The sequence below is a fragment of the Papilio xuthus genome, unplaced genomic scaffold, assembly GCF_000836235.2.
Source record: "Papilio xuthus unplaced genomic scaffold, Pxut_1.1 DF827680.1, whole genome shotgun sequence".
Lineage (NCBI taxonomy): Eukaryota > Metazoa > Arthropoda > Insecta > Lepidoptera > Papilionidae > Papilio > Papilio xuthus.
This window is the reverse complement of record NW_013530969.1, coordinates 1,668,512-1,695,566: the sequence shown is the minus strand read 5'-3', so window position 1 is coordinate 1,695,566 and position 27,055 is coordinate 1,668,512. Positions and strand designations below refer to the sequence as shown.

The 27,055-nt window shown below is 34.1% G+C and overlaps 3 protein-coding genes across 4 annotated transcripts in view; 1 reads left to right on the top strand and 2 right to left on the bottom strand.

Moving 5' to 3' along the window:
- The window catches only part of LOC106117085 (protein Wnt-11b-2), an 18,600-nt gene extending 10,626 nt beyond the window's left edge, over positions 1-7,974 (bottom strand). Inside the window, exon 1 of the mRNA XM_013311156.1 lies at positions 7,672-7,974. Within this exon, the coding sequence (XP_013166610.1) occupies positions 7,672-7,745 (74 nt within the window). The 5' untranslated portion in view covers positions 7,746-7,974. The remainder of the gene's footprint in view (positions 1-7,671) is intronic.
- Positions 7,975-9,411: 1,437 nt separating this feature from the next.
- Positions 9,412-14,119, bottom strand: LOC106117447 (TBP-associated factor 6). Of its 2 annotated transcripts, XM_013311770.1 has the most exons (13): positions 13,994-14,119; positions 13,658-13,919; positions 12,754-13,042; positions 12,423-12,574; positions 11,918-12,097; positions 11,656-11,825; positions 11,360-11,519; positions 10,997-11,169; positions 10,704-10,894; positions 10,524-10,612; positions 10,375-10,446; positions 9,918-10,067; positions 9,412-9,662 (listed from the first exon to the last, which is right to left on the bottom strand). In XM_013311770.1, exons 2-13 carry the CDS (start codon positions 13,892-13,894, stop codon positions 9,567-9,569), a joined length of 1,959 nt encoding a protein of 652 aa, XP_013167224.1. In that variant the 5' UTR covers positions 13,895-13,919; positions 13,994-14,119; the 3' UTR covers positions 9,412-9,566. The 2 variants fall into 2 exon arrangements, with proteins under 2 accessions (XP_013167224.1, XP_013167225.1); XM_013311771.1 differs by lacking the exon at positions 9,918-10,067.
- A 907-nt stretch (positions 14,120-15,026) lies between these two features.
- On the top strand, positions 15,027-26,794 carry LOC106117159 (E3 SUMO-protein ligase RanBP2). Its single transcript, XM_013311290.1, has 12 exons — positions 15,027-15,298; positions 15,372-15,597; positions 15,895-21,335; positions 21,418-21,560; positions 22,028-23,280; positions 23,358-23,545; positions 23,650-23,790; positions 23,912-24,112; positions 24,197-24,529; positions 24,613-24,816; positions 24,955-25,065; positions 25,222-26,794. Exons 1-12 carry the CDS (start codon positions 15,230-15,232, stop codon positions 25,264-25,266), a joined length of 8,355 nt encoding a protein of 2,784 aa, XP_013166744.1. The 5' UTR covers positions 15,027-15,229; the 3' UTR covers positions 25,267-26,794.
- The last annotated feature ends 261 nt before the right edge of the window (positions 26,795-27,055 follow it).

Genomic DNA, 27,055 nt, shown 5'->3' with positions numbered 1-27,055 from the left:
TATTTATTTTTAATTCAAGACAGTAGCAGTTACAGAAAGCGTTGCTCATTAAAGTAAACAGCGGCATAGATTAATACCGCTCATTAAGAGAGCTCGTGTAAGTGGCTGTGTCGAATGGTTCATTATTACTGTATCATTGTTCGCTGCTCAATGGCGCAAGAAGAGTCACAGTCAGCCGCCGCTACTCCCACCCCTGTTCCTGATTGTAACAAATTGAGATTTCTTCGGATAATATATTTAATTGCCTCAGTCACTGTTAAGAAAAGCTGCACAGTAACATGGGGGTTAGAAGATGAATTGCCTTTTTAATTTTAAATGCTTGTTTAGTCATGATTGCTTTATAAAATAATGTTTAATTTTTTGGTTTCATGCTTTGTTGTTGACTTTTAACTAATACGGAATTTAGCCTGAGCACATATATTAGATTCGGCCAGTTATTTTTTTAAACGTAGGATGTTCTTATTTAATTGGCGTTTAAAGATTGAGAATATGCATTTTTTTAAATCTCAATCGACATAAAATATAAGTAATAGAATTCCAAAAAGATAGAGTAAAAGTTTTTATTGGAAGTATGCTAAGCCCCTTTGATTTACGCCGCCGTAATATATTGCAAGATGCTAACAGCTGTATGCATCGTGTATACTTATTTATATACGAAGTTGGTTTAGAAACGACTGTGTGTCTTTCAGAGTTCGAAATTATACACTTCTTTTCCAATAAAACATTGTTGAGAGTACTTGTCTGTTGCCTACAACCTTTTATTTTTTTTGCCACGCTTCTTTACAAAACAACAAATGCTTGCAAATATATACGTGCACTTCAGAATGGCTATGACAGAACCCCAATATTGCGATAGTGGGGAACCATAAAAATTCTGCGAGCTTTAATAAAGCGAACATGAATATTATATTGAGGTAACATACGCGCGGCCGGTGCGGGTTGAAGCCGTGCAAGTGGTGTCAGCTCTCGCCAGGTAACCGCGGTTTACCCTCAGGGGTGAAAGTTCCACTGACGACGTGCCCTATCTTTTTAAAGACCGCTGTACATTAGCATTTTGCTTTGCAAGAAAATTAAATTCAATAAATTTACGGAAGTTGCCATTTTGCGGTTAGGTGAATAGTAATTTTTCTGCATGCTTAAATTAGTGTAGTTACTTAACTTTTACTCTACTTTAAACAAGAAAAGCGTCAAGTAAAACATACGGGAATGGAAATAAGGCTGTTGGGATTTAAACAGAACAGCGACATAGAGCTTCAATGCATTAGCAGCTTTTGCGTTAGAGGCAGTCGTGGTCACGTTTAAAATTCTTTCTAAGATGCAAGTTCAAAGAGCGCAGGACATGGCACGTGTGTTATATTTGCATGCAGCATTCCTTTACAAATGTCGCTATTAACTGTAATACCGCCTTTGACGCTTCGAAATGCGTGTCATTCAATACATAGACGGAAAAGAGAAAAAGCTCTATATTCGTTAGGTGGATTGATAGAGTACGTATTTATTTATGTATTAATTTAAAAAAAACACAGCTTTCTTACAGTAAATATATACCGTAATAATATTAAAAAACAAAAGTCAGTATTCTCTTAATTCTTAATATAAATGCGAATGTCAACATGAATGTTTGTCAGAAGGTACATCCGAAAGTCTCAACAGATCACTATGAAATTTTGCGTAGATATAGTTTATCCTGAAACGACACATAGGATGTAAGTTTTAGTTTAAATTTTATGCGGAAAAATCGCGAGCAAAAGCTAGTATACTTACTATGTTAACTATTTACGGATGTTGTTTGATCCCAATCGTCAACTAAAATATCTTTATTCGATAACGAACAGATACGTAATAAAATATAAAACAATTGTTTTCATTTAAACATACGATTCATTTGAACAAAACAAAAAAAAGTCCGTCATTGAAGACTAAATACAATTACAAAAAAAAAACATCCGTCGATACGGGCGGACAAGAAATCGGTGACTAAATGCGAGCTCGCGTGAGGATGTCGGTAATTTATGAATTTGTCAGGACAAAGTGAACGTCGCTGTCGGCGGCGTAAATAAAGGGCTCTGAGGCGCTGATAAATTTGTGTCAGATCAAATGAATCGAGCGAACACGCCTTATTGCACTTGTTCTCCACGACACCCATTCCGCGAACAAAAAGAAATGCATAACATAACGCCTAAGAATGAATCCTCAGTAACATACATTAGTCGCAAGATTAATTACAACGCTTTCCCTAGGTCGATAAGCCAGTCGAATGAAACGATGTACTATTTATAGTAATCGATCGATGTGCTCCGATAACCGCGTTCTACACAAATCTTTGCTTGTGTTTTTTTTTCAAAAGATCGCAAATCCGTTAAGTTACCCCTTTGAAAGGCTTTACTTTCAAGGCAAGTCAACGGTACCGAAATTTTAGGATAGTATAGTATTTTAGTATAGTTCTTAGGCTTGAATTAAAACCACCTTCAAACATTTTAACATCTTTAAATTGTTGTGTACCAATTTAAATAAAATTAGCTATTATTACAGCTTTAAAATTTATTTTATATAATTTAAAATCTTGAATTCATTTCAAGAATAACAATACAAGCGTACATAGAACGCGATGCAACGTCACAATAAAACAAAAATTCCCCTTGGGAAAATATAACGGAAACTGGAACAAAGAAATTGACGTTCCATTTCTGATGCATACTAATTTTTGTTTTGTTTGCATATATGTAGCATTGCAAGCGTAATTCAGTGGCAGACGATACTCAACTACGTAAGACTGTAATTTTTCTTAATAATTTTTAAAACTTTAACTTTAATATATTTATAAATATATTTTTATTTCGTTACGTATTTCAACTTTTTATTAAATTAAAATTGTACACATGTCTTTGTTCGTAAGTGGGATTGACTTTAATAAGTCTTGAAAACTAGTTACTGTAGAAATTTTTCTCAATATCATTTACGAGAATAGAAAATATAAAACGCCGAGTTCTGTGTGCGCGAGCTGGAACGATAAAATAAATTCGTTAAAGTGGCTCGTATTTCACCTTCAGCCGCAAACGTGAGCGTCGCAATCGCGGGTACCGAGCACGGATCTTGGAATTTTATAAAAATCACAATCGTAAAAACTAAGATGGTGGCCATATAAAAATACCTAAGAAAGCGTTAAGAGCCGTCCCCTAATAATAGGTCCCGCCAGATGCACGGGACGGCCGCCTGGAAAAGTCACTGTGGGAACTCGAGCGAGGGAAATTATTTTTTTCGGTCTGCCACACACGGCCTCGCCGACTCGGCATGACTTAGGTCGCCTTTTACCAAAGAATGACACGACGACGCTTTGCTTCAATCTCAAAAGACGGAAAATTCTTTATTATAAGAAAATTACACGAAAAGAATGTCCCGAGGATATCCTTTCTTTTCATACAATAGACTAAGGATCGCGTTTCATTTATCCTTACATAAAGAAATATCATTCGGGACGTTAGACCGCGCACTACTTATGTGTAGCTGTATTTTTATTTTGCTTACAAAATTCTCGTTTTTGTTGTAACAAAAATGCCAAAGAGAAAAGCTTATTGAGATGTTCTTGGAAATGATAATACAGTCGTCAGTTTATGTAACAATTACGTAATACTTTAACAATGATAAAATGTTGGTGTAACTTTGTGTAACGACTGGTTGCAATTGAGAGTACACAACAATGAGCAAAGGGACCGCCAGGAAATACATTAGCACCGCGAGTGTGGGGACCGATTCACTTTGATATTAGAGCTGTTTAAATAATAATCTTTAATATTATATTACTGCAATATTTAACCAACGTTTGGCTTACTGTTAGTTATCCTTCCTATCGGTTTGAACCTAATAATTAAGGAATCTAATTAAAAGTTTTCCATTTATTCGCCAAACGAAATAAAAGAAATAGATTTTTTTTGCATATTATGCCGGAGCTGTTATCGTTTCAATTGCGTGTTTGTAGAACAATATTGCTAGATATAATATTTTTATTATGGCATTGGAAAATCGTGTAAATTAGTATTTTACAACAGATTAAAATACTACAAACAATGACTAGTTCCATCTTTAGAAGACTCTAGTTGTTTTACAAATAAGAAATGAGAGATTAACTGGAGCAAAACTGTAAACGGGCCGTACTACCGCACTCCCGGTTTAATTCAGTGAGCGCTCGGTGAGGAATAAATCATCCGCCGTTTGCCGGCCAATGTCATAACTCAAACTTTTTTAATATTCTTAACATAAGTACACACAAAAAGTTAAATAAAATAGTATTAATTATAAACACAATGAGTTATGTGAATGCTTACCTTATAATTTGTACTATTTACAAACACATTTGCAGGTCATTTTTGAAACTGATAAGACGAGCAGCAACTTATTAATCTTAAGTTGATGAATTAGGCAATAGCTTAAGGCACTTGTCGGCAGGGTGCGGAAATTAGGCAGAAAACGGGGTTTTGAAGGTGACAGATTAAATAAAATGAATTACGTAATTAAGCACTGACATTAACGGGCTTCCTTAATATTAACTAGAATATTCTGTATACCCACTTGTATTTTTTAACAATAACTAATTCTTATTAAGGAACAGTTTACGGATAAAAGCGCCAATAGCCTAATGGTAAAGGGTACGGATTACCGATCCGAGATGTCGTGAGTTTGAATCCCGCCATTCGACTATTGTCGTAATCATATTCTTAGACAAGCTTCGAGCTTTTACCTGGAATAGTTAAAAGAAATATTAGGAAATTAAAATAATCTCCTGATATTTCGATTATAAAATCAAAGAAGTTGACATTTTTAATTATATTATAGTAAAATAAGCGCATACAATACCAGTTTATTGGTAAACCAAACTCTGAAAAACTCACACCCACCGTGCACCTTCATTGGTCAAATTAAATAATGTCTGTTTATTCGACTTTCTGTTAGTTCCATCCATTAATAATTTCCAAGAAATAACTCTATTGCAGTAAAGTGAGAGGAAATAAATCAAATATGAAACTCATAACAAAGAGTAGGACTAACACGGGAAACTGTACACTAAACCTTGTAAAAAAGAGTGAATTCATTTTATTTTTATATATAATACTGTAACTGAAAATTCAATAACTGATATGAATGATAATTAAACCTCCATTAATTGCTTTTCCAAACACGCCTATTAGCACGGGGCTATCTAGGGCCGGTCTGTACAAATGTATGAATTAGGCAATAGCCTAGGGCGCTTGTAGGCAGGGTGCGGAAAGTAGGCACAAAACGGGGTTTTGAAGGCGACAGATGTAACGTCCATTGCAATTGCGTTTATTATAATTGAATCATATAGTAAATTTTTAGCCAATAACTTTCGTAATATTGTTTACTATGTTGGTGCTTATTGTTATTGTTATTATTAATTGTTAACACAGCTGAATTATTCAAAAACAAATATTTAGTTTTAAAAAAAAACAGTAGCTCGACTGACTAAGCTATTAAATAAGATCGTACATAAACTATTTTCTGTGAATTTTCTACATTGCTAAGATACTGTGATATAAATCCTACCTTTCTTTAAAATATTTTTTCAAAGAGGGAAAAAAATTTAAGCCATATAAACATTACGAAATGCTATAAAGTAACAAATTGTACCTAATGTCATATTTGATAGTACAAGAACTCGTTCCTAGATATAATATATTTCCGAGCGATCACTGGGGCGAATAATTGCGGGATGCAGCGAACAACGCAACTCATTAGTGCAATGTTCAATTAGGGAGTGCCGATGGACGGGCATCGGGCATCGGGAGGCGGGCGGCGGGCACAGTTTCGTCTATTCGCGCTAATTGGCTTCTTGTTTTAGATAATTTTTACAATTGCTCACATTTGTAAATGTAAAAATTCATTATTTAAACACTTATCCACGTAGAAATCTACACATTTTAAATAATTATTCCGAAGCAAATCGAGGAAGCATTTTCTTAAACTTTATTCAATAAAAAAAATTCTGAAACAAGACAGGTCGTCCTTAAACTACGTTTTATAAATTAGTATTCCTGTGCATACTCTTAGGTATATGATTTAAAATTAGCTTTCTGGTCAAAAAGAAAAAAGAAGCGCATAAGAGAATCTCGAAAGAAACAGCTTTATCTATCCCACATAACTCGATGGCGTCGACGCTACCCTATAGCTACTTTTTTATCGTGCTGTAAAATTCTAATAGTGGCGGCAGGTGGTGGCGTTCCAATTTACATAATCTTTTATTAATGTTTTGTAGACATTCCCTTCGCCTAATAGAGACTGGTTGTACTCTAATAATTTTAAAACTGGCAGATTACAAACGTTAAAGTTTGCTTTAAAAATAAAAATCAAAACATTTGTTTAATCGTTTTCTATTTTAATCGATGTTTTAAAAAGCATTTTAAAGTGATTCATGCTCATACTTCATTCTAAACAATTCAGGTTCTTTCAGCATGCAAGTTAATTGAGTTAAAATTGTTTTGCAACAAAGAACTTTAATTACTAACTTGAGATCTATAAAACTATTTAATTCATTTTATGTTCCAAAATATTTTCCTTTTGGAATGTGCTGCAGTAAATTGTTATAAAAGTAATTAAGAAATAATTATGTAAGTAATTTAAAATATTTATAAATTAACCTATTTCTATTTAAATAAACGACTTTAATTTCATATTATTCATAATTTAGATAAATTGGCATGTAAAATGAGAGCCATTGGCTGGTAATTGGTATTGCAAACAATATCCAACATATATTATGATAGTAATTTCATCCAGTGACTCTTTCTTTGGTTATAAGAAGTTAGCTTTTATAAGTACCTACTTCTGAGAAGAATTGCTACATGGTTTAGAATTGCTTTTCAAGATAAAAAGTCGCACAAACAAATTAAACGATTTTAAAAATTCTTTCATGTTTCAAATTAACATCCCTTCAAACCAGACACGTAGGCAAAACAAAAATAAAACATCTCAAATATTTGTAAATAATCATCGTCTTTGAAACTAAAATAGACCGATTCTTTGTGCGACTTTATAGGCCATTATAACTATGGAACGATTTTATTCTTCGCTGCTTAGGAATATGATGATACATTTGCAGGTGCTAATATTATGAAATAGTATTAAATTTTACGTATTTCACACTTCAGTCGAAAAATGTTATTTAGTTACTTTTAAGTTTTAAGACATCTCATATAAGACGTAACACCTTTCTTCGGATGAGCAGATCTAGGTACCCATCTGAGTTCAGCTCGGTTAGATAGGCAAAGAACAATAGCATTTATGTTATATATAGAGCTTTATATTGATGTATTTTTTTAAATTAATTCAGTAGTTTTTGAGCTAGCTAAATGTTTTTATTCTTATATTTGTTTCAAAATGTACAGAAATGTTCATTCATATTAAGATTAAATGCATGTAGCGTGTCCGATTCACCTTCTTTTTTTATTTATTAATTAGGGTTTTAAAGCATTTCAAATTATCTTAACTTGGATTACTTTTTTTCGACTATTACTACTTAAATACGTTTATTTAAATGCAAGGAAAGTTAATTTTGTTATTATGAAAATATAAAGTTGAATACTTTATAAGTAAATTATAGACAACTTCATTTTCAACTTACATAAACTATGTTTACAAATATAAAAAAACAGTACTTACAACCATCGAATCGCCTCAGTTGATCTTGGTAAAAACACAAAGAATAAAACTAAAATTACGAAAAAACAACGCATCACAAAAATGTAATTAATCACTGGTCGAAAACAAAATCACTATTTTAAAAGTGTTAATAAAAATCATAGTACAACATCGAGGGAGCGCGAAATTTTTGGCGGGAAAATATAGAGTTGGTAGAGAACGTAACAGTCGCGTTGGTAGAGAACGTGTGTCGATGAGGTATTGTCTGCGACAGAACACGACAGACTGCTGAGAGTAGCGTCCGCGCGGTGCACGAGTGCCAGTGCTGCCGCCTGCCGCCCGCCGCCGCTCGCCAGTGGTCAGGAAGACGCGCCGCCCGCCACTAACTCACCGTCAAAGATTATAAAATCTTATCCGACGACAAAATAATTTATAAAACATGAATATAGTAATTATAGTCATCACGTTTTCTTTCATGATAATAATAAGCCCTATCTTTTATACTAAATAAATTTCAAATAATGTTGATTTGAAAACTAATATAACAGCTATTCCGGTGAAATACGTCCCCGATTTATTAATACGTTACGTTACATTTGCAAGTTTTTGTTTTGGCAAAATGCAAAACTTATCAACTTATTACATTTGATAGTAAACTCTACATCTATATAGTTCTATATTTAAGTTCTGTATCTTATAAAATGTAATCCATGAGAAAGGTAGCCTCTCGGAGACAATGAAAGTGTAGCCATTTAAGCAGTAGCGTTGAATAAAGCTTGTGTTATAGCGCGCGGGCGGGCGGGCGGTCGGTCGGGCACGCTCCCCACGCGCGCGGCACAACCCACTTATCAATTCAGTCGAGTGGGCATTCGTTCATTGTGAAGCATTGTGGCTATTATGCGCGGATTCGGTGCCTATTTACCCGTTCACATGCCACTGGAGCAGTGAGCCCGTGAGCGCAATTAAACCCTTCAATTATTTTTGTGTTGCAACAATGATCTCCTTGTATCGAACTCTCTACTTAGCACTTAACCTTTATCTAATTTATATTTTTAAATTATGCTTCTCACAAACAAACCATCTCTTTTCACTAGTGTATTTTATTGGTAAAAGGATGACAAAATACGTTAGGTAGTAAGTATTATTTTATAGTTTTAATAGGTGATAAATAAATTATTTATGTTACAAAAGACCGTTTATTGAAAATCATTTGATACAATTACTCTTAAATCTAATGAAATAACAAATTTTGATAATTTGGTACAGTTTATTCATTTATTCTCAGTTGTAATACTACTGCCGAAAAACTTGCATTACAAAATCAGCGGACAGACGTTATTTTTAATGGTTTAGTCATATTGCTTGGTAAAATCACTTATTACTGGAATTATGTAGAATTATATGTACGTCTAATTAAAAAAAATGTTTCATACAATACCATGTGTATGCTGATATGCGGTGTTCTTATGTTAGGGAATAATTGAATAGTGCAAAACATTTTTATTTGTAAATTTTCGATAGCACCGTCACACTATAGTGAGTTTTATCCTCCCACATAATAAAGAAAAATTGTTATCTGTTATTTCTAAACGATGATTTCCGTCGATCTTAGTCAATGCGTAACAACTGTTTATTTTATAACCATTGAAATTAATAATTTGAATTTTGCTAGAAAGTTCTACACGACTTATTTTTACGAAAGAAAGATAAAATACATGATCCGCCAAGGTCACGTTATTAAGAAAATACACACATAGTATGTTTTACAAAAAAATAAATCTTTCATAGATTAAAGGGCTAAAACATAAATTAACCACGTCCAAATACATATTTATTACCTTACTGCTAAATAAGTGGAATAATAGATAGGAGTGCGAGTGGGCGGGGCCGAGTCCATGACGTCACAGCGATGTGGTCTACGCGAGGTGTGACAGGTCGTCGAGCTCCGGCGGCGGCTGCGAGGGCTGCCCCGCGCGCACGAACACCGGCTTCGCCATCACCGACACCGGGGCCTTAGCGCAAATTTGACAAGCTAAGTATATTCTACAAAGATTAAACACCATTCCCGCATCTTTTACTATATTCCAGTGAATTATTCATACATACTTGAAGAATACATAGTAGTAAACACGTCTTTATTATGAACGTTTTTAATGGTATAGCGCTAGACATGCTATCGTTACAAACTACAGCACTCCCTCACAGTAGCAGAATGCAATACACACCACGAAAACATTGAAAAGACTTTACTGAACAGAATACGATACCTGGCTGAGCGTCGGTAGTGCGGCGGAGGCGGAGCCCTGCGGCGGCACGCCCACAACAACCAGCTTCTGCGGCGGCGGCCCGCCTCCCGCGCCCGCGCCGGCCCCACCTGCGCCCGCGCCGCCCGGCGGACCGCTGGTCACCACCACCGACTGCGCAAACCATGCTCTATGTCTACACTACCACTCCACGTTCAGAACAATGCATTACGAAAGCTTTTTTCCCACAATCGCCGCAGTCCGCATCGATCCTATGGTTTTATCCTTTCCAGACAATTGCCTTGAGCAAATTATTTGCTCTTGCTTTGCTTAATTATTCAAAGCAGAATTTTTTTCCAGTTGCATTAAGCCCGTTTGAATAAATATTTTACCATGCCGTCATTCTTATAGTAGAAGGCCAAATACAACTACACAAGAAAAATTCTGACAAACAAATAACAAAAAGCAGGCGAAACATTACCTGGACGTTTTGGTTGCGCACTATAGTCGGCTGAGAGGTATGTACTATGTGGCCGCTACTCGACACCTGAACCTGCAAATTTAATGAACAAATTCTCATAAAATAGACGAAATTTTAATAAGTGTAATAGTCAATATCAATTTAAATACCTGAGGAGCCTTCTGCTGCGAGACGATGACGAACTTCTGCGGGGGCGGGGTGGAGGGCGCCGATATCACCACGTTACGCGCCACGCACTCTGCGATTGCATTGATATGCAATGTTTTAAACCTTTTTATTTATCATGCACACTTTGCTGTTAACTCTGATTTATAGGTATTTTTACTTACCCGCGGCTTTGGAGGGCGCGGGAGGGGGCGCTGGCGAAGGCGAGGGCGCGGGCGCAGGCGGGGCGTGCGGCACGAGGGGCGGCGTGCACGACACCACGGCCACCGCCCCGCCGCCACCACCCGCCGCGGGCGTGGTGCGCAACTTGATCACCATCTGCTGCAGGCTTGGACCCAGGTACCCATAATCACGTCTACAAAATTACGCAAGAAAAAGTGATTTTCTCAATGTTGTTATCGCCAATAAAGATCACGTTATGAAAAATACGTAAATATAAATGAACTGGCTACATTACTTATAGTCATCGGGCACGTCCGGCGGCTGGCGCAGCTGACGCACGACTGGTGCGAGCACCTTGAGCAGCTGGTGCTTGAGGTTGCCGGCCGCGAGACGGTCCGCGCCTCCTATGCCGCTCAGCGCGCCCTCCACGCGCTCGCCCAGCCAACGCACGCGCGGCAGAATGAACACCTAACAAAGTACTACTACTATACAACATAGAAACCTAAGCAACTTTTACTCAAACAGAAGCAAATCAAAGCTAAGAAATATTTTATAGTCGTCATAAAAGTCAAAAAGTATAAAAATTTATTTCAGTAGTTTTGAAAATTAATAGTGAAATTTCTTTCAAATTATTAAAACAACTTAAACGTCTACTTACCTTAACAACTTCAGGTCCGAGTTCTGCCAAACCTTGCACTGCACCATAGAGGGATGCAAGAGGTGTCTTCTCCGACTCTTTCATAGTGGTAACCATAGATGGCCCATTGCCAGTTTCATTATTCGTTTGAGAAGGACATTGCAATGCCTTCGCAAATAATCTTAAAATGGGAGTAAAGAATAAATATCTAATTTTTTTTTATAAATAACAAAGTGGTTTGAGGTAATACAGATTTTTTAAAACATCAAATAATTAATGCTGCACATATTTAACTTTTTCAAATGTTTTAAATTTACCTTGTAACTCTTGTTTGTAGATTATTAGTAGAAGTATTAAAAGTTTTGCATATTTGTGCCATAAGACGTGCTGCAAAATCTCGCAAAGCCCAGTGGTTATCCATTTCTGGTCTCAGGCATAGTTGCCGTGATACAATGCATGTTGACACTGAAGGAATTAGTTCATGTAACTGTAAAAAAATGTTTAAATCATAAACAAAAATGTGATCGTGGTTCGCAAATAGTATAAGACATAGAATATAAAAATTATATATGTACTTACATATTTTTCCAAATAGAGGGATTGATTGTCCAATAGTGCTTTGACCATTCTCATCAAGTATATAAGAAGTGCAAGATTATTTTGCACAACATTTACTTTAACTCCTTCCGAAATGAAAGTGCACATTCTCGGCAACATCTCATGCAGTCCCGGGTCACATGCCAATGATTGTAATGCTTCCTATTAAATAAAATGAATATATTTAAACCCCAAATATATACACACCAGTGGTTGTCCATGATTTCTTCAGGGACAGAATAAAAAATTAGTCAAGTTAAAATAAGCCTAAGTCACATCCTTAAAATCAAGATTACTTGGAAGAAACCCAGGTTCGGGGGCAGATAGACAGGTTTTAAAAACTTATTTTTCATTATAAATAATGCATATAAAACATGTGTTCGAAATATGTTTTTTTTTCAATATTACCCTTAGACACTCCAATTTTATTAATTGTATATAGATGTCAACTAAAAAATTTTTTATGGTCAATATACAAACAACTTACTGCTCGTCTGGCTTCATCACTCCCAACGCAGGCTTCCGTAATTTCTTTATAGTAAAGTTGTTGTTCAACACTTAATTCATGAGTAGCAAGTTGTTTTACATGTACGGATTCTGAAGCTTTCAATCGAGCTGCTTTTCCACACACAGGTTTACCTGAATGTTAAAGTTAAATATTAAATTAATGAAATGCAAGCCTTCCATTTTGGTTAAAAGATTTAAAGGATATAATATTGTTTAATTATTTAGAATAAACATAAATAATTAATGTAATAAATTTAATATATTTAAATGTAATAAATATAAAATGTGAACTATTTAATAATTATACATACCTGCCGCATCTTTATTACTGGGCTTGCTTAATTTTGTAATGGGATCAACAGACTCAAGCTTCTGAGCTTCTTTAGATAGTGGAGGAGGATTTTCTGGAACTGCAGGTTGTACACCATCAACACTTAACCAATGTGCTCTTACAGAAACATCCAATGGAATCTTTGGGGGTGGTGTTGAAAGAATTTCTGATAAATCAATTTCCTTTTCTTCCACAAAATGAAGTTCTCTGCCACCACCAGAAGCAAAACGGAAGGGTAATGAATCAGGTTGTATGAAGCCATATTGACACTAAAACAATAAATGAAAATTATCAGAAAATAGCAAATGCATGTCTTATTAGGATTATAACTTAAAATTCATTGTGTTTATAACAAGAGTCCTACAATTGAATTTCATATGTAGTTTTCTTGCATAAATTTATTTCGTAAAATCAGTTTATTTAAATCGGTACTAAAAAGCTGTAAGTGTAGTTTTTGTACCACTGTAATGTAATGTAACCAATATGTTAACTTGTTTAATATTGACAATAATATGTTAACATATCTCGGACAATATCTATGTACATAATTATTGCCAACTTTTTCACAATATATTAAAATTACTTTACTGAAAATTGAAATATCTTAAAAGTAATTCAGGTTGTGAAAATTGCACTCCTATTTGTATAGTTCTCTTAAAATATCTTGGCAGGTCTTAGGCAAGCTGCATGTGGCTATCATCTCATCCATTGCCTGCCTTCACTTAAAATTGTTTCTTGAGCAGCAATTTGGGTGATGTTAAAAGCCACTAAGATATTTGACGACTATGTACCTAACAGTTAGAACTGGAATTGTCCGAACATAGACATTGTTCTTCAGAGTGAATGTTTTTCTATAACAAAAAGAAAAAAGGAAAGTAATTAACCTCCATGTTTTTAATTTTGAGACCATTGTCTATATCAGTTATAGATAGCTTCTGTCGCTTAGCATGATGCATAAACTTCATTGCATCTTGAACAATTATTTTAAGTCGAAATGAAACATCGTCGGCCAATTCTTTTGCTGCATCATCACCTAGATTTGCAATACCTACACTTTCTGCAATAACTTTAATTGAGTCAACTGTTAGAGAAGACCCATATGCTAGTTCAGAGTCACTCATTTTTACAAAACTAAATTACATGAATCTGAAAGAAATGTGAAAAATAAACTACATTGGAATAGAAATGTAAATACTAAAACATTACTAGCTTTTACATACATAGAAACAGAAGGCATAACAACTTATATTTCAGAATCTGTTTAAGTTAGTTTGGTAAAGATAGTTTTATAGTTATAGTAAATAAATATAAGATAATAAAACAAGAAAACAAGGCAAATTGGCTCACAGAATGGAATGCCAACAGAGTGACAGTGACAGCAACCAAAGATCTTTTAAATTTTTTTATCACTAATCTCTATAAATGGACTGGCTGAAAGACGACGGTTTTGTGCTCATTTTATTTCGCCACTTTGGCGCTGATGGTAGGGGTGTTGCAGCTGTGGTGTGGATTCGAACCTTAGTTAAAGAATAGCTAAATTGTTGATTAGGAGATATTATATTCGAATTAATAAGACCAAAAAAACTGTCACGTAACGTAATTAGAAGCACTGCCCTATCCATTTATGTAGTGTATATAGCGTTGTCTATTCCATTTAATCACTGTTTGATTGTAGTGTTACCCAAAAAATATAATAGTGCCTCTTAGTAATAGTTGCCAGAAAGGTAAATTAAAACAGAAAATACCAAAGAGTATAAAAAATAGCAGGCAAAATTGTTCTATTGGCGCAATAAAACCTATATATTTATTCTTCTTGAAACTTATTATATAAATACATAATATAGTAAGACTATATATAGATATCTTTTTTTTAAATAATAACTAATAACTATAATATCTTACTATATTATGTAATAAATTATATTACTTTATTTTATTACTATTAATATGGAAAACTAGATATTTACATTTAAAACAATGATATTTTAGTTTGATAGCTTACAGATTATTGTAATTTTTATTTATAAGTCTTTTTTAATTATTTGAAGATGTTATTTTACGTCTAATTTGAATACCAGAAAAGAAATGTTTAAGTTTCTGTTTATAAATTAATTATTTAAAAAACACAAAATTAGTTTTAAAATTACCTTGTACGTAAAATATCATCTGTATGATGCAATTTTATTTTAAATTATTAATGAATTAATGTGAAATCTTTTCAAAAAAGTTAACACGAATTTGTCGGACGGTTGACGCGGCTGGACGCGAGACGCGACGATCGAATATAGGTTCCGATGCTGGCAATCTTTTATTTAGTAAAAGATTCATGCTGTAACAACTTCTCTAGAATGATGAAGGCAAAGTTTGTGACCGTTTGTAGATTTTGCATCCACGCTATTAGTTTTCATTGAAATATCATTGATATATTTAAACCGTGTCATTACTATTGCGCAAAAATGTATAGAACTAAAAAGGACGTCGATAAACACGTGGAAACGTTAACATCAAAATTGTCTCTAAAAGAGGTATGTAGAAAATACACGTTTGTGGCTTAAATTTTAGTTTAATTGAAGTTACTAATGTGTCGCTTTCTTGCAGTTTAACAGCCGTGCATATTCGATCGCTCGGTTATATTTCGATGTAGGGGACTATGCAAGTTGTGTAAAATACGTTGAACAATACCTTACATGCAAAGATAAAAATGCCGCCGCGCATAAACTACTTGGACAGGCGTTTCAAAAATCAGGACAAAAAGAAAAAGCTCTTGAGCAATTCAAAATTTCACTTGATATAGATCCAACACAAACAAGTACCATTCTTGACAGTAAGTACTTTCCTATATTTTATTGTGATTTCTTATTTATTCATAAATTTTCATTTATAGTTTTTTTATTTCTGATCTTAGATACATAATTCAATCATCTTTGTATTATATACTACTTCAATGTATGCAATATCTTGCTGTCTCATGGGGGGGTAAATTATATAGGTTATGTACCTTCACTTTGAAATACTAAAAGTTCTTATTGGCGAAAACTTTGGTTAATCAATGATTCACTATTAATAGATTGAAATATTAAAGAAAAAGATTGAAGGTTAATAAAATGAATCCTTATTTTAGTTTGCGAGTTGCTTGCTGATGATGATGTTACCATTGATCCTGGACGTGCAAAATATTGGTGTGAAAAAGCAGAAGCTATTTTCCCAAGACATACAACAACTTTTCGACTTAGAGAAAAACTTTTAAGTAAATTTAACCCAGACCCAGAAGCATTACTTAAATTACTAAAAGCAGAGCTTATGGAAAGGCCAAAGGAAGCACTCCTTCATGCTCATTTGCTTAAACACTACCTGAATTTTAATCAAATCAAAGAAGCATTTGAACACAGTTGTAGTGTAGAATTTGATAACAATTATTTTTCACTAAACAATGACTGGTATGAAATAATTTCCCAAGTTTTAAAGAATTACACTTTTGACACAAAAGATTGGTTATACCAATTACTTTTGCTAACCGTTAAAGAGAGACTATGTCTCCTAAGTCTTACAGAAATACCCAGTGGTTCATCAAAGAGCTTGATTGAATGTAATTATTTTCTTTTTCATTATGACCAAGCAATAGAAAATGTTGCTCGTGTTGGTGCACCTAGTGGACATTCAGAGTTTCACTCTTATCTTTTGCAACATCACAAAGGCCAGTTAGCTTTCCACACAGCAACATTTTTACTTAAAAAGGCAAAAAAAGACCAAATAAACTGGCGAGAAAGTATTAGACTAGCAGATCCCTTAATGCTAATTGCTTGGCAAACAGTTCCAATGGATTCTAATGTAAATTGGCTTCTCCATGCACCAGAAAAACAAAGAAAGGTAGTTCAACGATGGTACATTGAGGGTAGCTATAGATGTTCACAGTCTGGGCATTATTTACTTTCAAATTGTCAGGATAAAAGTCAACTGTTCTTAGATCAAATATCACAACACTGTTCTGGCTCTGAATGGAAAGAAAAACTATACAAGAAACTTTATCCAATAAGTGAATTCCAAGCAAATATTAAGACTTCTCATATTACATCCAATTCATTCCATGTTCCTGCAATCAGGTTACCAAGAAGAAGTGAAGTTGAGGCTTATGATGACAATGCTCAAAGAGAATATCCAAATTCCTTACATCATATTGTTTGGATTTTAGTGAATTACAAAAATTTATCTGATTTTAAATGTACTCTTTTTGACATGTTAATGCCTACTTTTACAAACAGCGGACCAGAAGCCCTCAGCAAGATAGATGTTTATGCATTTGCTTACTGCGCTGCATTGACTGCAAAACAAAAACATAATCAAAAATCATATGCTACTGATGATAAACCATGCACTATACCAGCCAATATTACTGATTTACTTTGTAGTCTTACACAAATGAAATGGTGGGATTGTGCATATAAATTCTGTCAAAATGAACTAGGTACAGAATTAACCGATATCCGAGCAACATTAAGTGCTGGAATTGAAGTAGTAAGGTGTATAGATAATCATGGTTTAGATCCGGAGCTTCTATGCATTCTTGGTCGGATTTTTAGTGAGCAAGCTAAGGCAATAACTGAAGAAGAAAAAAGCAATAAATTAGAAATGAGAGCATTTCTATATTACTCAGCAGCTATACCACTCTTAAATCAACTGAAAAACAATACTATTGTGAAAGTACCTAAAAAACGTATCTTTGACTATACACATCCAGAACTTGGATCTAAAGAACTTAACACATTAATTGAGGAATGCAAGCTTTATGTGGCTCTCATACATCTTAGAGATGGAGAGTTTGAAAAAGTTATTGATTTGCTAGCTAATATAAAAAGCCCCAAGGCCTTTTATTATCTAGGCGAAACATATAAAAGAATTGCTTTAGATGAAATAGCAAACTCAAAAGACACAGGAGCTGACCCAAAATGTATGTCATTATTAATGAAATCTAAACAGTTTGCATATAAAGCTTTGGACAAATTAAAGCAAACTGAAGCTTTCAAAAGTACCAACTTATATTCTGAAACACAAGATTTGATCGAAGACATAGAGGCTTGTATAAATAAAGTTGATCCAGACTATTCTACTCATGTTAACAACACAGAAGGAAAGTATGTATCCGACGAAAACATTTCCTTGATTACCAATGATCAGTTTTCTATTCGTCCTAACCATCATTTTCGCAATATTAGTTCTACGCCTAAACATCAATCGCAAGCTAACATTACCAATTATCGATCTGCAATAGACTCGCAATTATTAGAAAACAATAGGATAGATAATCAGTATTTAGAAAGAATTGAAACACACATAAGAAATTTGCAAAAAAGAGATGCAATGATTAATGACTTCATGGAACAAACCAAAGTATGGTTTAAAGAAAATAATACAATGGGAAACCAAATAATAAACACTATACATTTAAATACAGAAAATACTACTGAACAATTTAAACTTCTTAAAATATCATTAGATCAAGTTAAAGGTCAAATAGATGAATGCAGAAACGAATGTAAAGATGTTGTGGAGTTAAAGAAACAAGTAGCTGAGTTAAAGAAAGAAGTATTTAAGCTGAAGAAAGGATCTTCTGATTCAATGGCAAATGATAATGACTTGTATAATTTGGATGACAATTATAGATCAACTGAGAGCACATCAACATTCACACCGCATATACCATTTACACCATCCCAGGTTATGCCACCCTTTACGCAACGACTTGTGCCGCCGTTCCCAATTCCTTCTAATCCATACCATATGTATGGGCAAAATTTATACAGCTTATACAATCAGTATTCTCAATTTACCCAGCCACAATCTGTGCCTGGAGCGCAATTATTTGATCCTACTAGAGGTCAAATGAACTATCCTAATGTGTATCCAACACCGGATCAAATGTATCTTGATGCCCATCTTATCCCTACTAATATGTCGGCTGCATCTACACTACCATCTGTGTCGACGATACCTATGGTGTCTACAGTACCTGTGTTGTCAGCGACAATCGTAACAACTTCAGTATCCAAAGCACCTATGTCAACAACAGTTCCTACTTTAAAACCAACCCATTCTGTTGATGTTAAAGAGCCTTCACGGTCACTACCCGTGAATGTAGTTATAACCTCATCTGATCCTTTACCTACCAGTGCTGCTATTCCTGCGCCAGTATTGAGTGTAACAGTCCCACCCCAGCACATAAAGGGAAGTCCTCATAATTATCAGATACCATTGCCAACTACTACTGAAAGTAAGACTGTATCACCCCCAAAGCTTGGTTTTATGCAAGGGTTGAATAAACAAATTGTCACTACAAATTCTTCTACCCTTTGGAATCCATCCATATTTGCCGATACTCAATCTACTAGTCTGTTCAATAGCTCTTCACAAGACAATTCCAATGTAGTCAGCGGTGCTGCGTTTGATTCATCGCCTAATATTACTCTTAACAAATCTCGAACATTATCAGAAAAAAGTAATACATCAGTAGAGAATTATGATCCCTGCCCCGACTTTAAACCAATCATACCTTTACCAGCAGAGGTAAAGGTGACAACCGGAGAAGAAGATGAAGTTGTAATATTCAGCGCGAGAGCCAAATTATTCAGATTTGTTGATAAGCAATGGAAAGAAAGGGGTCTAGGTGAAATGAAATTATTGCAGCATAATAAGACTGGCAAAGTCAGAGTACTAATGAGAAGAGAACAAATTCATAAAATTTGTGCTAATCACATCATTTTGCCTGAAATGGAAATTAAACCAATGATGAATGAGACGAAAGCTTACTTTTGGGTTGCAAACGATTTTGCCGAAGAAACTGTTATATTTGAAAAATTCTGTATAAGATTCAAAACTGCTGAAATTGCGAAACAGTTTTACGACACATTTGAAAAGGCTCGACAAGAAGCTATAACTTCTTCGAAAAGTACCCTACATGAAAATCAAAAAGTACTTGAAAATTTACAGGGTACCAAAGTTGATTTGGATCAAAATAAAACCGTTGTTGGTGGTTTTACATTTTCGACTACACCATCTTTTAAAACTATCAGTAATGTGACTTCGAGTGAGACACCTACGACCGCACAAACATCAAAAAGTAATGTTTTTAGTACATTGTCATTTAAACCCAACACCAGCACACAGTTTTCAAACTTGTTTAGTACTACAACAAAACAAATTGATTCAGTTGCTCAAAATCAGCAACATACCGAAAAAAGTAATAAATTGAATACTTCCGATACTGTTGAAGAATTTGAACCTGCAGTTGATTTCAAACCTGTGGTACCTTTACCCGCTTTAATTGATCAAAAAACTGGCGAGGAAGATGAAATTATTTTATTTGAACACCGTGCAAAATTATTACGATATGATTCATCAGCCAAAGAATGGAAAGAACGAGGTCTTGGAAATATAAAATTATTGATGCACAAAGACAATAATCAAAAGATTCGTCTATTAATGAGAAGAGAACAAATAATGAAAGTGTGTTGTAATCATGCTATTAGTAAAGAAATGACTTTCCAGAAAATGCCAAATATGGATAAAGCCGTAACATGGTGCGCCAAAGACTTCTCAGAGGGAGAATTAGTCGCTGAAACTTTCTGTTTGCGATTCAAAACGGTACAAATTTGTGATGAATTTCTAAAAGCTGTCACATCAGCACTTTCTATAATTGATGATTCAAAAGCACCTAAAGAAGGAAAGAATGAAGATAAACAAATTAATCAAACCAACGGCGATAAAATAAACCAACCTCAAATTGATACATCATCTAGTTGGGGTGATAAGTTTAAACCTAAAGCTGGCTGTTGGGAATGTAAAACTTGTTACATCCAGAATAAACCAGATGTAGCAGTATGTTGCGCTTGTAATACTCCAAAAGAACCCACATCAAATTCCGTTCCCAAACCAGATTCTAAAACTGATAATCAATATACCTTTGTTATGCCCAAGACAAATAATGCTCTTTCTGGTTGGGGAGATAAATTTAAACCTAAGGAAGGTTCATGGGAATGTGAGATGTGTTTGGTAAGAAACAATAGCGACGTCACTGAATGTAGCGCGTGTAACAAACCCAGATATCAGAATGCTGTACCTAAAGAAAACAAATTATTTGATCCGAATAAAAAATCAATATTTTCAAACAATGTTTCAAGTCCCAAATTTACTTTTGGTATTTCTCATAATTTAAATGATGAGGCTGTAAAAAGTGAAACAAATTTGTTTAGCACAAATACCACACAAAAATTTACCTTTGGCATTCCTAGTGTGATTTCTTTTGGGGACCAAAAGACGAATACTAACGTGTTCGGTGCATCGAAGTCAGTTGAAAAAGAACAGCCTTTAAATTTTTCCATTAAAAATAATGATCCCAAAGTTTTTTCTGCTTCAAAAACCAATGAAAATGAAACAAATGTCGTAAAAGGTTTTGGATTTACCTACAAACCTCTGCAAAGTGAAGATAAATCTAAAGATGTTGAGAAAAATAAATTTGGATCTGTAGAAGAAGCAAAACCTATGTTAAACCCATTAAGTATTTCGAAAGCGGTAAGTTCTACAATGAAGCTTATTTAGTTAATCTGTGAATGTATTATTGTAATCATACTTAACATTGATTCAATAATTTCAGGTTGGCAATGTTAATGAAGAAGAAAATGGGATTTCAATATTTGGACAAAGGGGCCTGTTGTTCAAGTTCATTTCTGGTAATTTGGAAAAAGATGGAGCTGGCATAGTCGAAATATTCAAGTGTAAAGAGAACAATAAATTAAGGTAACCTTTATATATCTTACTTGTGCTGTAAAAAATGATCTTTACATTTAATATTTCAAATATGAAAGTAACTCTGTCGCGCTTTCACGCCTAAACTACTGAACTGATTTAAATGAAATTTGGTACAAAGATAATTTAGAGCCAGAGAAAGGCTACTTTTTAATGTCAAAAAGGGTTGTAAGGCAGTGAACATTTGTATTGAAGTATCGTCAGTTTTTGAAAAAGAATGTTGAAACTTATATTTTGGTCTGTTTATTCGATATAAATAAATTAAACATTTTTAACCTCAAGAATGTAAATAAACAATAGGGAAATGCTATCCAATGACAATATTTGTCGAAGTAGAAGACACAGGCACAGCTAGTCACTGCATATTCAATGCAAATCACCATTCAACACATTTATGGTTAGCTTTAAGCTATGCATATGAATTACAAATTATATAATATTTTAATTAATATTTTCAGAATAGTGCGCCATGACAAAAATTCGACTGTTTACATTAATCATAACATAACGCCAGAAATTGAATGCAAGGTAAGAGATGAAAAAACCTTGCATTTAACTATTAACGACTGTAGCGAAGGCGAATCACGCATAGAAAACTTTTGCATTAAGTTTCCAAACCCCGAAAATGTAGTGAAATTCAAGACAGCTCTAGACATTGCTAGAATTTCTGAAGCCGAATGCAATAGTTCTAAGAAGGACACTGACGACGTTGTTTTCGTAAGTGAAATACAGGCATCCAATGAAGACAAGCAAAAAGCTAAAGAGCTTAAACTCCCTGAAAATTTTTACACTTACAAAAGTAAGCCCCCATGTCAAGGATGTCGAGGTTGTAGCGACGAAGATGTTGCAAGTGAAGCAACATGTAATTCTACAACTACAATGGTATCTAACACTGCTGTTGGGGCTTCGGGAACCAACATTTCCACTCCTGTTAAGGGTTCCAAACAAAGTCCAACGAATTCGTCTTATGGGACTCCAAACAACTCTAATGAAACAGCTGATGTTTCTATTTTCCGTACTCCCTTAGGAGCGATTGGTTCCAACATTGTTAATACAAGTAGTACAAGCAAAGACAATAATCTAACTGACAAGTCTAGCTCTGGTTTATCTGAACAGAAATTGACATTTGGAGCTACAAATATTTTTTGTCCTCAGCCATCATCAGTTACGAAAAAATCTATTTTAGCTCCACCGAAATTAGATACAGTTAAAATTAATACATCTTTAGAAAACAAAGATACAGAAGTTGATACAAAACCGATAAACGCATCTGCAGGAGTATCTAGTAATAAATCAATATTTGATTTGTCAAGTAATAAGAAGGACATGTTCCAAAAAAATACTGAAATCAAATCTGTCTTTGGAGATGATCAAAAGCCCATTAACCTCTTCAGTGGAATGAATCAAGGAAGTTTATTTGGTCCAGCTGCTTTAAAGAGTGATTCTCCAAAATTGGGCCAGTTTAGTCCTTTCAGTACTCAAGGTCAAACATTTAGTAGTATTTTCGGAAAAGTTTCAAATGAACCTGTGGCAATTGGCTCCAAACCTAAAGAGAATATCAGTCAAATAGCAGCCGTGGCAGAACCTCAAACAAAAGAGAATGCTGCATCTAAAGATGACAAAGAGAATACGGTGACAGGACCTTTAAAAATTGATAATGACTTGTCATTTGCCACATTATCTTCAAATGCCTCTGGATTTAATATTCAACGTAAGATAATTTTTAAGATTTTTTCTTCATATAATTTTTGTATTCTACTACTATAACTATTTAATTTTTTTTTTCAGAGAGTGCAGATTTCAAATGGGAAGGAGCTGGCCAGCAATTGTTTACCAGTAAAGTGAATAAAGATAGATCACAAGATAGTGTAGAGGGTGATGCTGAAGGGGCCGTCGTAGACGAGTATGATCCTCATTACGAGCCCATTGTTCCATTGCCAGCTAAAATTGTTGTATCTACAGGCGAAGAAGACGAGGTATGTCCCAATTTTTATGTACAAAACACATGAAAAACTTTTAATATATGTTTTACTTTTCATCTTATACAATTGTATAATAAACTAATAAAAAATGATTTTAGGTAAAGCTGTTTGGTGAACGTTGTAAATTATTTAGATATGACGAAAAAGGTCGAGAGTGGAAAGAGCGTGGCGTCGGCGAGATCAAAGTACTATTTCATCCTAAACAAATGACTTATCGCCTCCTACTTCGACGAGAACAGGTAACTTTAATATGCTTTTTATACATTCATACTAGATAATTTAAAATTAATTAGTCATTTAGCAAATCCCGTACTATGTACAAGTTTTTGATCTGTATTTATATTTATTGTATATTAACAGGTACATAAATTGGTACTCAACATGTTGCTGTTCATGGACCTACAATTATTGCCTATGAAGAACTCAAACCGCGCCTGGACCTGGGCCGGAATGAACTACGGCGAAGAGAATGCAGCCGGCGAGCAGGAGATGTTAGCCGTGAGATTCAAAACGCCTGTTATCGCTACTAATTTCCACGACAAAGTTGTTGAATGTGTTCGGGTGAGTAATAAACATAAATGTTGTCAATGAAATTAACATTCACATACAATTTTCTACAGAAATCATTGTAAACTCTCATTTCAGTCATTACAAGCCGCGGCAGCGGAGGCGATAAGAAAAGAAAAAGAAACAGCAGAAGCAAAAGGAAAATCTGTTCCATTAGAAGTGACCAACGTCCCTCAGGCTGAGGATAAGGCAAAGGTGGCAGAGAATTTGGCTGTTACAAGTATCCAAGAAGACAAAGATGCTTCCGCTGCCAGTGAAACTACCAAACAACCTGTCATGGAGACTAGGCAGGTCCACTTTGAAGAGGTTGAAGAAGGTTATTGTGTAGAAGAAGACGAAGGAAATGACTACAGGGAAGAGGATGAGGATTACGAGCATTACCAAAATGATGACTCCGATGAATACAATGAGGTATTAAACATTAGTCTATGTTCTTCAGAAATTGATTATTTTTGTATTTCAGCAAGAATTTAATTATTTTTATTTTATTTCAGGAAGAAGAAGATGAATCAGGGATATATTTTTCATGTGAAGGTGAAGCAATAGTAGAAAAAGGCAGCAACCGGGAAAGTTGCGCGCAGGCCAACATACAAGTGCTGTTCGACCAGAACTTGTATTCGCCCAAGATCCTCGTCACTGACATGAACACTGGCGAAGTGCTCGCCGATACGCTCATATTTATTGACACCGAATTCGTGGTAAAATAATTGTGTTTTCTACGGCTAAACTTAAATAAAAAACGATATAACAGTTTAAACAAGTCGATTATAAGTAATAGAACATTTATGGAACTGCACAATGCCATTTCCTTCATATTAATATTTTTCTTTCTCTAGCTCAATGGTGACTCATGCTCGTGGTCTGGTATGGGTGATGATGTTAACAAGACTTTCACAATAAACTTCCCCGACAACGAAACAGCCGTTTATTTCTACGACAGTTGCGAGGTAAGACAGCTACATAAAGTAATACACAACCTCAAACAATGCTTTCAAACATAAAGTGACCAACCAATGTAATGCTTGACTTCTTGAGTGATATTTAATTTTTGTTACCTCAAGTAAAACGTATGTACAGTAATTACATAATACTTATTTTTTCAGACCAGTAAAACTGCTACTTGCTCATCGATGGATAATGAATCATAAAATGTTAGACAATTTCCTAAGAAATATAATTATTAAAATATTCATGAAACCCTAAGTAAATGATTGATAGTGTTCAATTCTATTACTTTGTAAATAGTCAAAGTTACATAAAATTTATTTGTATCTTGATTTTAAATTATAATTTATAACAATTTTGTGATGATTTGACGAATTATTTTTTTTATTAAAGTATGTCAGTTATAAAAATCATACCAAAAGAGTTTTTGTAACTATAAAAGTAATCTATAATTAGAACCAGTAAGTTTAATGAACGTTTCAATATTGGAACATTAAAATTGAAACATATAGATATAGTTCCTGACTTAAGTATGATTTATGAAATGAGAATGCTATCAATCGAAAACTTGACTTGTATTTAGATATAGTTATAAAAAAGCGCGCGAGCGTGTGCGAAGGCCAATGTCCGATTTGTGGTGGTGTGAGTGATATAACTGTGAATGTCCACTATCGACGCACTTAGATAAGAATTTATTCCTCTCATTATCTTTGGAAAAAAATTATCAACAATATTTTTAATAAAAGTGCTAAGGTAGTGGAAATTCACCGTAAGGACTCGAAGTATTCTTTATCATTTTTAGTCGCATAGACAATCTTCATATAGGACTTCACAACTCGCGCTATCGCATTATTAAAAATTGTACCATTTTTTTTATTTTACCATCTGGTCAGTAACCAGTATGGTTTAAGCGGATGAAAATTTTGGAGCTGTATAGTTATTTTGCTCTAGGTATACATTTAGTAATTAAGGTCAAAAAGCCACTAACATTTCCAATTGTGGTCATATAATTTCCCTATTTTGTTTTATTTAATTTTGTTTTTATTTGCTGTAATTGTAAGTTATCATGTCATCAAGAGATCTGATCAATATAATTGTTTTATAATGTTGTTGGTAATTGTAAAGTTAATTGCAAGTTTGAATAAATATTGTGATTATTATAAGTGATAAAATTGATCAGGTCTTTTTATAATCTAGGTCATAGCGCGTGCACTGCATTTGTAGCGACGACAGCTTCATCTATTATTTATATATATCACTAGATTCAGTTTAAAACTTACGAATATTTGGAAATAATTGATGCATATTTCAATTTGGATTCTAAACAATCTATTTGAATTGGCTGGTTGATCAAGTACTTATTAAAATACATAAAAGACATGTTTTTAAAAACTTCTAAATCTATGTTAAAATTACCAGAATTTTATTTCAACTTGTAGTGGGTATTTTCAAACTACTACTAGTACTTGTACTGTAATATCTTCTCTGATTCTATTTCATCTGCTTTTTTCTAGTGTTGTTCATTACGAATATGTTAGGTCATTTAAAATAATTCTCACATTTAGAATGAGAAAGGGATGATTGCTCGTTCGATATTTTTTATAAATCTGTTATTGTTCTCTAATTTATGGAATGTATTAAATTATTGACAGAAATAAAGAGTATTTCCGTTTCTCATTTAATTTGTGCAAGTTTGTGAACAATTTTAATCAAGTAACAGAATAAATAATTAAGGCAATTGGAACTTTTATTTTCATACATATCCTTCTTTTCTTTTTATACAAGATTTTAGTAAGCACTTTCTCGCTTTTCGCGCTAGGCCCTCAGAATACCAATAATGTGACACTTTTAATAATGCATATTGTAAGAATGGATGGGCCGTTTTCCTTGGCAAAAGGGAGGAAGACATATGTAATCGTCGAAACCGAGAGTTACACGAATGAGTTTCAGCTTAAAACATGCAAAAAATATTTCTAATTAAGAGGCAAGTCC

Bases quoted from the DNA above. Each gene is read 5' to 3' on its own strand.
- LOC106117159 (XM_013311290.1), top strand. From the start codon at position 15,230: ATGTATAGAACTAAAAAGGACGTCGATAAACACGTGGAAACGTTAACA. The intron at 21,561-22,027 runs GTAACCTTTATA...TAATATTTTCAG, and splicing joins AAAGAGAACAATAAATTAAG to AATAGTGCGCCATGACAAAA. The intron at 23,281-23,357 runs GTAAGATAATTT...TTTTTTTTTCAG, and splicing joins CTCTGGATTTAATATTCAAC to AGAGTGCAGATTTCAAATGG.
- LOC106117447 (XM_013311770.1), bottom strand. From the start codon at position 13,894: ATGAGTGACTCTGAACTAGCATATGGGTCTTCTCTAACAGTTGACTCA. The intron at 11,826-11,917 runs GTAAGTACATAT...ATTTTTTTACAG, and splicing joins CCCTCTATTTGGAAAAATAT to TTACATGAACTAATTCCTTC. The intron at 10,447-10,523 runs GTATTTAAATTG...TTAAATTTGCAG, and splicing joins CGCAGCAGAAGGCTCCTCAG to GTTCAGGTGTCGAGTAGCGG.